The 12,286-nt window shown below is 42.3% G+C and overlaps 1 protein-coding gene across 2 annotated transcripts in view; it reads right to left on the reverse strand.

Moving 5' to 3' along the window:
• The window catches only part of sema4f (sema domain, immunoglobulin domain (Ig), transmembrane domain (TM) and short cytoplasmic domain, (semaphorin) 4F), a 50,704-nt gene that overhangs the window by 2,439 nt on the left and 35,979 nt on the right, over positions 1–12,286 (reverse strand). Inside the window, exons 1-12 of one of the 2 annotated variants that reach the window (XM_018684950.2) lie at positions 8,149–8,231; positions 7,035–7,180; positions 6,579–6,638; positions 3,473–3,571; positions 2,538–2,649; positions 2,285–2,404; positions 1,985–2,139; positions 1,710–1,891; positions 1,000–1,141; positions 667–877; positions 265–374; positions 8–159 (exon numbers count right to left, since the gene is read on the reverse strand). In XM_018684950.2, the coding sequence (XP_018540466.1) occupies positions 8–159; positions 265–374; positions 667–877; positions 1,000–1,141; positions 1,710–1,891; positions 1,985–2,139; positions 2,285–2,404; positions 2,538–2,649; positions 3,473–3,571; positions 6,579–6,638; positions 7,035–7,180; positions 8,149–8,170 (1,511 nt within the window). In that variant the 5' untranslated portion in view covers positions 8,171–8,231. Of the gene's footprint in view, positions 1–7; positions 160–264; positions 375–666; positions 878–999; positions 1,142–1,709; positions 1,892–1,984; positions 2,140–2,284; positions 2,405–2,537; positions 2,650–3,472; positions 3,572–6,578; positions 6,639–7,034; positions 7,181–8,148; positions 8,232–12,286 lie in introns of those variants that run through there. The other variant, XM_018684948.2, reaches the window with a different exon arrangement.

A 12,286-nucleotide genomic window follows, 5' to 3' on the forward strand; every position in this document is an offset into this window, starting at 1 on the left:
CACTCACTTCATTGTTGTGCTCCTGCAGGCTTCTTCGTCTTTGTTCCACACACAGCCCAGTCCTCTGGCTCTGGCACAGACCTCACAGTTGGGATAGAGAGCGCAGCCTTCAGCCTGGACAAGAGCCAGAGACAGAGGGCTGCCCACCAGAGCCTGGCCCTGGAAACAACAAGGAACCATTAGAGAATCACTGAGCAATGTACTGCAGATGAATACACACACGACTGTGTGTGTGAAGTATGTGTGCAGATGCATGTGCTCTACCTTGTGTAGTAGTATGTTATTAATGGGCTCTAGAGAGGTGAACAGAGGAATCTCCTGCAGTAAGGTGGAATTCTGGCCCACTACTTCCACCTGGTGGAGCTCCCCACGGTCTGCAACACACAACAACACAACATAAATCTTTTTTTTTTTTCTTTTTTTTTTAAATCAAAAACTTTTATTTTTCTATATTTGGTTTAGAATTTAGTTTATCTCATATTGAAATCAGAACTTGAGAAAGGTCAGACAATTTTGATTGATTTCCAAAGTATCAAATTATTTCCAGACAAACATTAAAAGAGACATCATCTACATGAGCTTTAGTTTTAAATGTCAGTTTCAGTTCATCTCTTGACATGTTCTGTCCCCCACACCCCTCTACCCTCTCCTCTCTTCTCTCCTCACCTGTTCCAAGGTGCAGTACTGCCCTCAGCTCCTCTCCGCTGCCTGTCTGGGTTACAGCTAGCTTGGTGTATTTGATTCCCTTGCGGACCAGCAGGGGAGCTGCAGCAACAGTGTTCTCCATCAGAGGGTGGTCCCTCACAAACGTCAGCACTTTGTCCGGGAGTTTGAGGGACGACTCAAACCCTTCACCCTTTAATGCATTGTTCAAACACTAAAAAATGTGGAGGGGAGGAAAAAAAAGTCATGTTATGGTAGTTAAGTAGAATGTGACGAAAGGCATTGTGTAAAGTACAGACAGTGACAGAAGAGATATGTGGTACTCCAGTTCAGTACCTGGCCAGGCCTTGGTGTGGGGACAGGCTCAGGGTTGATCCAGTTCTCACAGGTCTTCCTCAGCTCTTTAAAGGGACCGTCCATCACTTTGCTGATGTCAGACAAACTGAAAACACACACTGCTGACAACTCATCGTGTTCCCTATGAAAAAGAAAAAGAATGGTTTACATTTAGAGGGAGAAAAGGGAAAAGTCATTTCTGAAGATGTTCAGTATTAAATATTACTAGTTCAACATTTGTAAAATAGGCTTATTCCCTTTCTTACTGAGAGTTGAATGAGAATATTAATACCACTGTTACAGGCTACAGCAAACAGACAGTTAGCTTAACTTAGCACAAAGACTGGTAACAGGGGGAAACAGCTAGCCTGTCTTGTTATTACTGGGAGGTTGCCAGAGAACCAAGACCCTAAAAATGTTACTGTTCTACAATATTTTTCATTACAGTCACAACCCTGGCCTCATTTTACACGTAACTCTTTTACAGCCACAAACTTCACAGCCAATTCAAGTCTCCCCATCCCTTTATCGTCTTTCTCTCCATCTCTACCACATCCTTTCATTATGTGGTGAGAAGTTAGTGTGATTAACCACAAAATTCCTCATATCAATCCCTCTTCTTCCCATTTAATAGCTACAACAGTTTGAGAAACGACTGAAACAACTAAATTGTCAAAAAAGGTAGACTCTCTGCTTGTTCCTCAGCTTACCACTGGGAGGTGAAGAGTCCATAGAAGTATGTGCTGCTGGGGTCGCCTTGCGTGTGTTGCATGGTGAAGACGTCAGTCAGGATGTTGTAGCGCTGACCGCTGGGTTTGTCCTCACACACCAGCTGGGCCTTGAGGAAGGTGGTCCAACGTCTCTGCAGAGTCTTCATCCCTCCCACGTCAGACTGAGCAGACAGAGGGAGAAAGATGAGCCCAACGGGAATTCAGTCAAGGAAAATAATGAATCGATCAATCACTCAGTCAAGATGACGAGTTACCTTGCAGACTCGTGCTACCCTGGGGACCTTGACTTTGGTGTAGAGGTCGTACTCTTTGGCCACCTCAGTGAAGAAGAAGTAGATTTTGTCGTCATCTCCCGTCGGGTTGCTGTCAGGAGACTGCTCTATGAAGGCTGAGCTCACAAACTCTGGGTCTAAAACAACACACACAACATTAGTTATTCGTGTGGGAAAGTATGATGAAGGAAATGCCAAGTGAGAGTGTGTTTGCATTGGAGTGGCAGCATGTGTGGATATGGGGGTTTAAATCACGTGTGAATGTGTGCGTGTGTGTCTCACCACTGAGCCAGTTGATGGATCGCTCGGTTCGGATGCGGTCCTGCTCGGGGCCTGTTGCCCGGGAGATGTCGAACAGCGTTCCCAGGAAGTTACTGGTGGCTGCTGTGTAGAGGGTACCACCTAGACAAACACACACACACACAACACAAGAAGAAGAAGAAGGAGAAGCAGAGAAAAAAAGAGGAAGTAAGAAGTTTTATCTTAATAATGCATATTAAAATAATGCCAACAAACAGCCAATCATGGTACTTACCTGCCATAACAGCTGTGTAATGCTGGCTTGGCTCAAAGGGACACTTGCCCTTCCCTGTCTCCATCTTCACTCCTCCATCTTCGGCTTTCTCCAGGGTGAAGGAGGAGAGATCCTTCAGAAGGACAGGAAGAGAGAAGAAATACGAGGACAGTGGTGAATTTCCAAATGAATAATGGCAGTTGTGTAGATTATTCATTTTCTAAATTAATTACAGTGAAAAACAAAATTATTGGCTTCAATTTGACGTCTACATGTTGTCTTTCGGTTAGCTGTGCTGCTCAAAATGACATTATAATTGACTCCAATTATGTTCTCTTATGTGAAAAGCTTTAGTGACTTTAGTGCTTGAAGTACCTGCTGCAAAATGTCACTTACAACAAAACAAGCTTTTATTAGTTGACTGGCACCCAACATTTTTCTTATAATTACTGGGCAAAGTGTGTGACTGAAGTCTGCAAAAGACTTAAAAGTTTAAATGTGAATGAATACACTGCAGTGGGAGGATAACAACATGTGTGTGAGTGTGTGTGTGTGTGTGTGTGTGTGTGTGTGTGTGTGTGTGTGTGTGTGTGTGTGTGCCCTTCTGCCTGTCCCTTTGGTGTAGGCCTTGGGTGTGAATGGCTGTGGGAACCTGTCAGAGAGATTTATTTGCAGCTGCTAATGCACATAGTGTAGGTGCAAACACACGCAGGGACACACATGCAAGCAAACACACGCCAGCAGAAATTATAAGCTGCTGCAGCTGTGTGTGGTGTGTGTGTTCATGCTGTGGTGCGACAGATCTTAAGATCCTCAGGCACAGATCTGCCTCATAATGTTTCACCCAAAAATGAATTTGCACAAGCAGACACAGACTTACACACACACAGACAGACAGACAGACAGACACACACACACACACACACACACACACACACACACACACACACACTAACCAGGAAGGCACACTGGGGGTCGAAGGCGTAGGTGCCACACACGTAGATGCGTCCCTCTTCCAGAAACTCCAGCAGACGGATGTAGTTGTGGCAGTCGACCTGCAGGGGGACACAAACATCCAGAAATGAGGACAAGTTCACATCCATGTTCAACTTGAGAAACTGGAATAAAAAATATTTTGTTTTGGTTTTTATAGTTCCCCATGTATTGCATTTTGCATTAGATTATCAATGGTCTTGTTAAGTTGTATATGTGAAAGAATAAAGTTAACAAAATGTATTATTGATACATAGTCAGAGATGTATGATATTTAACTACATGAATATTAAAGAATTCAGAAGATAATAGTGCAGTGATGCCTCTTTGTTAAAACTAAAAATCCTCCAGTGTTAATCTGTGATGAGTTCTTGGTGCTGAGTATGCATCACTATATTCTAAACTGGATATCTATAGTTTTAGAACTAGAATCATATGTTTCTCAAATCAACAACACTGAGACCCAGGAGAAAAGTTGGAGAGGCTTCTGAGAACAGCTGGAGTATCAATGATTCTGATTGGAAATTGGAGACCCCCACTGCTGGTAGAGACACCTGAGACCCCCACTGGTATCATCAGCAGAGACCACCCTCACTAACTCACACACAGGCATGTCATCTGAAACCTAAGACCACTCATTTTTCCCTTGTATGTCTCGTAAATACACACCATAAGAAAGCACCCCCCCCCATTTCCCGCTCTGCAGACACCATTGAAGAATGACACAGGCAATTTTTTGGTAAGTTGGCGTGTGCGAGCCTTTGCGTGCCATCCTGGATGAGCTCCAGGCCTGACTCACCTCCTCGCCGGGGGACCTGATGCCCTGTCTTGATGCCCAGATCATGTCACCCAAAGCAGCCCCCACCACCGCTACACACACGCCCCCACCCCTCACACTGAGCCAGAGAGAAAGAACGAGAGCTCAGGCTGGTAACAATGGGATCATCTTGGGATTAGCTATTTCATTGGCCCATATTAACCTCATTCATACTAATTAGTTTCATTCACAATCTGGCATGGGGTGGATCGAATGGCTCTTTTCTATTCTATCTGATTCTATTCAATTCTATTTTATTCTCTATTATAATTGGGCCAAATTATTCTTTTTTATGTTAAAAGCTTCCGTGGCTTCAGTGCTCACAGTGGAAATGAAATGTCTTGCCGCCAAAACATCTAAAAGCTTTCATGCATTCAACTGACACTTACTTACTGAGAGCAATTCAGCAATAATTACCGAGAATTTCAAGTGTGTGTATGTGTGTGCAGACAGGGCAGAACTTTTGTCCCTGCATCTCATGCTCTGCTCTGAACCTTCACTCTCTCCTTCTCAGAGAGACTGTGCATTTTTATATGTTGTTCTGTACTCTCTTCAAACATCAGATATTTAATATCAGATTTTTTGATGGGTAGGATGTGGTAATTCACCTTTGCATGGTAGAACAGTGTGTACCCACCACTAATAGACAGGGTTTGTTGAGTAAAAACAGTCTGCACCATGATGGTGTTTTGCTCTGCCTTATGAGGACCTGAAACTCCAGTGAAATATCATTTTATTCATTACAACATCCCTGATTCCCTGTGTGTTTAGTAACAGCCTGGAGATAGCGCTGAAGAACTGTACAACCCTGCTAACTTGCCCTGCTTTGCCCCTCTTGAGTGTGTAGTTTTTGCATGATATACACACACACACACACCATGTCTCTCTCTGTCAACTTCAAGGTAGTTTCCTGTCGAGTCCCACCCCCCCACCCCCCCGTAACAATGCTCCTCGTCCTTCCTCGCTCGCTGTCTATCGTTCCTACCCTTCCTGTTCCCTTCCCTCTTTCCCTCTCTCTTCCTCTTAATCCCTCTGACTCACATGCAATCTTCTAATCAGTATCTCTTTCCTGCTTTTTCAGTCCCCCCCCCCCCCCTCCTTTACACTGGAAAGCAGAAAACTTTGCTGATGCTGATGGTATAAAATAGGTCAAAACTAATTGAGCCCCCCTTCCGTTAAAATAGTGACCCTCCATTGGTTTTGTTTATCTTCTGACTTGATCACATTTTTCAGGCATTTTTGACATTATCAGTTCATTAGAGTGATTCCAGATCCTGTGTTTTTCATGCTGACACGATTTCACCCTGGTACTGCTTAGTAAACTGTTAAAACCAATAATAAGACATTACTCAACAAATGTAACTCCAGTGTACTGTTAGTTTACTGTAAGCAGTTTGGGTAATGCCCTGTTGTGGTCACAGGATAATGAGATGTACAGTTTGAGTGTACAGTATGCTCTATTTAATCAGTTTCCACAGACAGTTACTGGACATCTGTGACTTCACGTACACACTCTCTTTCTGTCTCTACACACACAAAGGTAGATGTGCGCACACACGCACACACACACACACACACCCCTGATGGGATCGTGGCATAAGTCCCAGAACTTCCCGTCCGATGCCTAACAGCATGGGGCCATAACACACACACACAAACACATACAAATGCATGTGAATGCAAATGACACACAAAATATAGGCTCATGATATCGCACATTTCAAATGTCTGAGGCCACTTAAATCCAATAAATCATACTTAAAATAAGATGGGAATATTAATGTACAACTGGACATTCATCCATCCATCCATTAGCTATACTGCTTATCCTTAAGGATAAAATTAAGTTAGTTAATAAGACACTTGTTAGACTCTGCACTTTGTGAATACAGGGACTTAACAGGTTGTAACTGGATCCAAAATGGACCCAGCTACTGGAACCCAATCATAAATAGGCTCAGTATAGTTTAAGGACATTCATTATGTACACATCACTGAGCCAAACAACCCTTGTGCTTTCCAGGATATTCCGTCATTACAACAGGATTACTGGAAGAGATGGCTACTGTAAATATAATGAGTCTCTGTAAATCTCTCCACTCTGCATACGGGTATTAAGTGGTATTGGCAGGCACCTTACAGTTTTAGGAATTAATATCAGCGTTTGCATCATTTGCAACAATTTATATTATGACAAATAGATGCTGACCTGAATTAGACTACACGCACGCACACTCACACAGAGCTCTCACCTCCGTCTTTCCCTTTGCCACACAAGACTTTCTCTTTTCCTCTGGCACATCCCAGGTGATCTGGATCAAGAGAAAAGAGACAATTGGATAAGTTATTGTCACTTGCCCACTCTACATTTTAGTCAGTCTGCCTTTCTCACAGCAGACATCTTGACTTATCATAGTAGGAAAAGCACAGGTGTTACTGTTAACACTAACGAGGAAGCCATGACAGGGTGATAATGAGCTGAATCAGATTAATGGAATTAACCATCATTCGTTTGATTATTTACACCTGTGTTTTTCCAACTGTTCCATGTTAAAACCTCTTCTGTGAAAAAGGCTGTGCAGACTCAGATTTAACATGCATGAAGCCACAGAGAGAGATACCGAGGAGAAAATCTCATAAGTGGAGGTCACAAAGACAAAGACACACACACACAGACACACACACACACACACAGAGAGTCTTCCTACATTTCGTGGTGGTTTGTCCAGTTGATTGGTGTCCACAGACAATATGGCGTCCCTGGCACCCAGGAACAGCATTCCTGATGAACGGTCCAGTAGGAAGGTGCTGAAGTTGGTCACGCCCCCAAATGTCTTTGGATCCAGAATGGTGCCTGTGGACCGACAAAAGGAGAGAGGTGAGATTAATGCTTCTGTCAATCACAGGATGCGACATGGATTCTAAAAGATGCACTCAGAGAGCTGGAGGGAACTGAAGTCAACAGGAAACGACGAGATCCAAGAAGAAATCTGTTTACAGCCTCCTTAAATGTGAGAACAAGTGGTTGACAGCATAAGATAAATCAAACACCAAATTCCCAGCAAGAGGTTTAAAGAGATAAAGTGATAAAGGATGGAGGGAAGAGAATAGGAGGGAGAGGGATGAGAGTAACCCTTGTTTCACCCTGCCCTCTCACACAATCAGAGCTACAGATTAACTCTTTTAATCCCTCAGAGTCTATCTCTTTATCATTATTTTACACTCTGTTTTTGTGACTTTTTTCTCTCCTCCTCTCTTTACAACCATATACACAACAACACCGACTCTGGTTCTCCAGTTTTATATCTGTTACTCTCCCTCCATATTTCTGTCTATTTGCCTCTGTTTTGAATATTGCTGCCTACACATTAATTCAGAGCCAAATACACTTCTAAGGAGAAATACAATAAAATAAATTATGCACAATCATGATACAGTATATAATGAATAATGCATCATGCTTTCAAATAATATATGATGTGTAATCTCAGCTATATTCGTCTCTTTAATCTCAAAACCACCACATGAACCAAATCCCAAAAGCCTGTGAATTGTGTTCCTGCTCTTGTTTGTTTTATCAGTCACTCTCACTCCTACTCTATCCAAATGCATGTGTGTGTATCTGTGTGTCCATGTCCCAGCTGCTGGGAGGAAAGAGCACAGCTGTGTCCTGAAGACCTTTGGAGTGATGGTGAGAGAGTGTGTGTCTAGGTGTACACAGGCTACCTCTCTCTCTCTCTCTCTCTCTCTCTCTCTCTCTCTCTCTCTCTCTGTGTGTGTGTGTGTGTGAAGGATATGGCTGCAATGCTAACCTTTACTAACCTTCACGAATAAGGCCATGCATGTTCAGACAGAGAACAGAAAATTCTCAGAGACAGTCTCATTTCCAATGAAAGTGGAACAGGTGATTGGTTTCTGAGCTGCACTGCATCCCAATCAAACACACGCTCACGCACAGACAACAAAGAGAGGAACACACTGTGCCACAGACGAGTTCATCGGGTGACTGATTAAATAGTAACGTTAACGAGTAAAGCCCGCCATGTTATTTCAATTTGCAACAAACCAACAAGAGAAAAACATTACACATTACTCTCTGTTCTTGCACAACAATTAATGAAACATGGCTAACAAAGCTTACACTCATATTTGTGCAAACAGATTTAGACTCACAACTTCATGCAAAATACTGTGTCAGTTATCACTGTGAAGACCCTGTCTGAGCAATTCCCTCTGGAAGACTCAAATGGGCGGAGTTTGGTCGTCAGGCAGATTCAGCTCACCTGGTCTGGCTGCGCAGTATAAACTGGTAGCAGCCAGTCTTTCTCTCTCTCTCCTCACTGTTTGGGTTTGGTTGTATTTTTGTTAGTTTCCTTTTCAGTTTTGTTAAATTAACATGTTTTTTAGTTATAACTTATGTGTGGTCTTCCCTCCTTTGTCCAGCCTTTAGCTGGGTTGTGACATAACCTAAACACTAGCAAGAATTTGACGATTATCTAGTAAACTTAAATGAATCGTTATCTCTGATTTTACTATTGAATCAAATGACACGTGGTTGCTAAAGAAAGCAGCAAGTGCTGCATCCAAAAATCAGTCAGGTCGATATTAGGTCACTGTGCAGATACAGCAACGAGCACCTGATAAGTTGATGGTCTATCAGGGCTGCTTTTCTTCAACTTGGTTCGATTTCATTTAAGTGTGTGAAATGCAAAATTCTAACAATAAAATCAAAGTTTCATCCATTGCATGCACACTGCTAATAATCTGAAGTGCAATGTGCAGCATTTTGATAGAAAATTACAGTCATGCACTACATCTGTTAGTGAAGACACAGAATGATGATGATGAAATCTCAATTTACTGTTTCCTAGAGACTGATCTGGGACAGGCAACACTTATGTAAAGTCATATCAGACCAAGTAAGGCTATAACAGAAAAAACCCTTGAGTGTGTTAAATGGAGCAAGGGGGTATTTTGCTACTTATAAATTCAACTTTTCATTCTCAGAGGAAAACATATCTTCTTTCCACAGTTATGTAACCCCCATTTAAGATACTTTAATCTTTATCTTTTAAGTAGCCTTATCGCCCTCTATAAACACACCCATTCACACACACTGTCCTCTCAAACATAGTAACAACCACATAAATACTAGACATGAGAACAAACAGCATTCTTTTCCATAATGGGCTTTTCTCACATACTGATAATATGGGAATTAGAGAGTGGGATGTAAGAGGAGAGGACAAAAGCACACACATGCACACACCTTGTGTTATTCTGCAGGTGGAGGTGAGAAGGTGACGGTGTGGCACATTGGGGGGGGGGGGGAGTGTTAAACAGCAGAACAGACAGGAGCAGAGGTTTCATGTGCATGAAACAAGACAAGATGAAATTATAGAAGATACTTAAGTTATAATTACTATTAGGTTTTGATACATTCCACAAATTACATGAAAGAGAAAATCTTTGAAGGGAAATCCTTAGAGAATCCCAAATGGAATTTGGAGGCATTTGGCCCCCACTTTGGCAGCTGTCGACTAAAAGATTCAAACTAGCACAATCATCCTCTGTTCCCGTTATGGAGGATGGGGCTCAGAGTACCACATCAGGATGTTCTGATAAATGGCACTGACATGGCATGGACATGGTTTTCCACTTAGAGCTTGTCTGTGTCGTTCTGTGAAATGAAAAAAAAAAAAAAAGACCCCAACACACTGACATCTGCCTGTAACTGAATCATAGACAGTTTCTCTCCCCCTGCCTCCATCCAGACTCCCTCACCCCGTCAGTCTGTGTCTGTTTCCCGTTACATTTCACATGAATGTCATTTCTCATTCACTAAGGAGCCATCTGCTCAGCTAAAAGCCTCCAGGCAGTCAAATAGCCAGCGAGCTCTGATTCGCTTGTGGAGGGCTTCCACTTCCTGAAAATCAGCCAATGTGAGGGGGGGGAAATCACAGTGTGCTGAAGCAGAGGCAGACACACACACACACACACACACACACACAGACATATTTGTTTTGTTTCTCAAAGACAATATAGCTACTGATATAATGCATGAATCTGTGAAGTGTCTTCATGTTGCCCTTGATTAAAAGTTATTGTAGTTTAGTGTTGTTCTTCCACTTAAACACCCCAAGCTAATGAAATAAACACTTTCCTCCTCAATCTGTCAATCAAAGATGACTTCAAATGAGAGTTGAAGGAGATGAGAAGGGAGGCAATAAAAACATTAGAGACATCTCACCCTCATTCTCTCTTCCTCTTTTCATACTTTTGTCCCTTTTGTCACTTCTCTTCATCTGCTCTGTCATCCATCCATCCTTTCATCACCCTGCAGCCTCACATCACCAAAAGACATCACTTCTTCAAACTGACTTAACAGCCTGTTTCCTCTTGCTGGACTGATACACACACACACACACACACACACACACACACACACACACACACACACACACACACATAGAGCAAAGCAGACGTGAGTGTTTGTGACATAGGCCAAAGGCAAGGTCTGGAAAGATGTCCTTGTAAACTGGTCCTTGCCGGCTGTGTAGGACATTACAACACACACATATACACACACACATATATATGTACACACACATGCACACGGTGACACCACCTGCTGTGCACCCTAATGTGGAGAGATGATTCCTAGAGCTACACCATCTGCCCTCCTCACACACAGTCGCACACACACCACTAACCCTATGCATCCAGGCACACGCTAATAAAAGGTCTGACGCACGGCTCAGGAAAAAAAAAAATAGAACATGCGATTTCTTATTTTCCATCTCCTTTTTGTCTTTTATCTCCATGATGACATACGTAGCTGTTTGTTAGAAGCACTTTAGGAATAAATCCGAGTTGGCATGTGTCACGGGGGGAGAGACGACGCTCTGCAGGTTGGGTAAATGTCTCCTCTTTGACAGCGGGAGCCTGCAGCTCACCATGTATCAAATATCACCTCCCGCCTGTGTGTCTTTGCGTGCCCAATCATCTGTGCACATATGATGTGTGTACGTGCAGATGTGCATGTGTGGTGGTAACATTACTAAAAGGACACATGTTGCAACAAACAACAGAACGCCAGTTCTTTGTGCAGGCCTACATAATGTTTAAATATATGCACTGTGCTATAGAATTAAATGATGCTACCATTGCACACTATGTAGTAGAAAAACACTAGGTTGATTTTTTTTCAAGTAAACTTTCTGCTATCTAAACCTGCACTGCTGATTTTTTTGGCCACAAGGGTTCAGCACAACACGCTATAAACACAAAAATTACATCATCAGCTAATTAAGTTGCAAATATGTTAGCTTACATCCAGTAGATATGGGAAAAACATTAGCATTCATTCATTTTTTCTGTCTAATATTCACCCTCTATTAGCTCTGCTTTGCTTTTTACCAACTCCTGAGGAAAATATTTGGCTTTTCATCTGCTAAATGCTCCACTGGCTCCACCAGCTAGTCGCTAACTTTGTCCATCTGCTCTTTGGTGCTGAGCAGGTAATATACGGTTGGTTTATCAGATATTTTTCACTGAAAACAACACCAATTAGAGTTGTGAGAGGGAAACAAAACAGTAAATTTGTGGACCAGAAAATCAAAGCAATGCATTGGAGAAAGGCTCCATATAGCTGAGGGGAACAGCAGGAATTGCAGCTTTAAATTTGAATATTAAAGAGGGTGCTCACTTGTGAAAGTGCATCAGACATTCCTCGTCCTCTCTGGATAAGTAAATACTAAAAATATAGGAGTGGTAACTAACGAAAGCACTTTCTAAATGCTGTGACATAACATGGATGTAACTGGGATAAAAGAGAACATGCAGGATTTACCAGGAAATGAGGAGTACCACATTAAAAATGACTCTGATAATGTGTCTAGAAGACCTGGTGAGCTTATACAAGTTAAAATAAAAATCACACCTAAGGTATAATTTTAAA

Source organism: Lates calcarifer, linkage group LG14, assembly GCF_001640805.2.
Source record: "Lates calcarifer isolate ASB-BC8 linkage group LG14, TLL_Latcal_v3, whole genome shotgun sequence".
NCBI classification, from domain to species: Eukaryota; Metazoa; Chordata; class Actinopteri; family Centropomidae; genus Lates; species Lates calcarifer.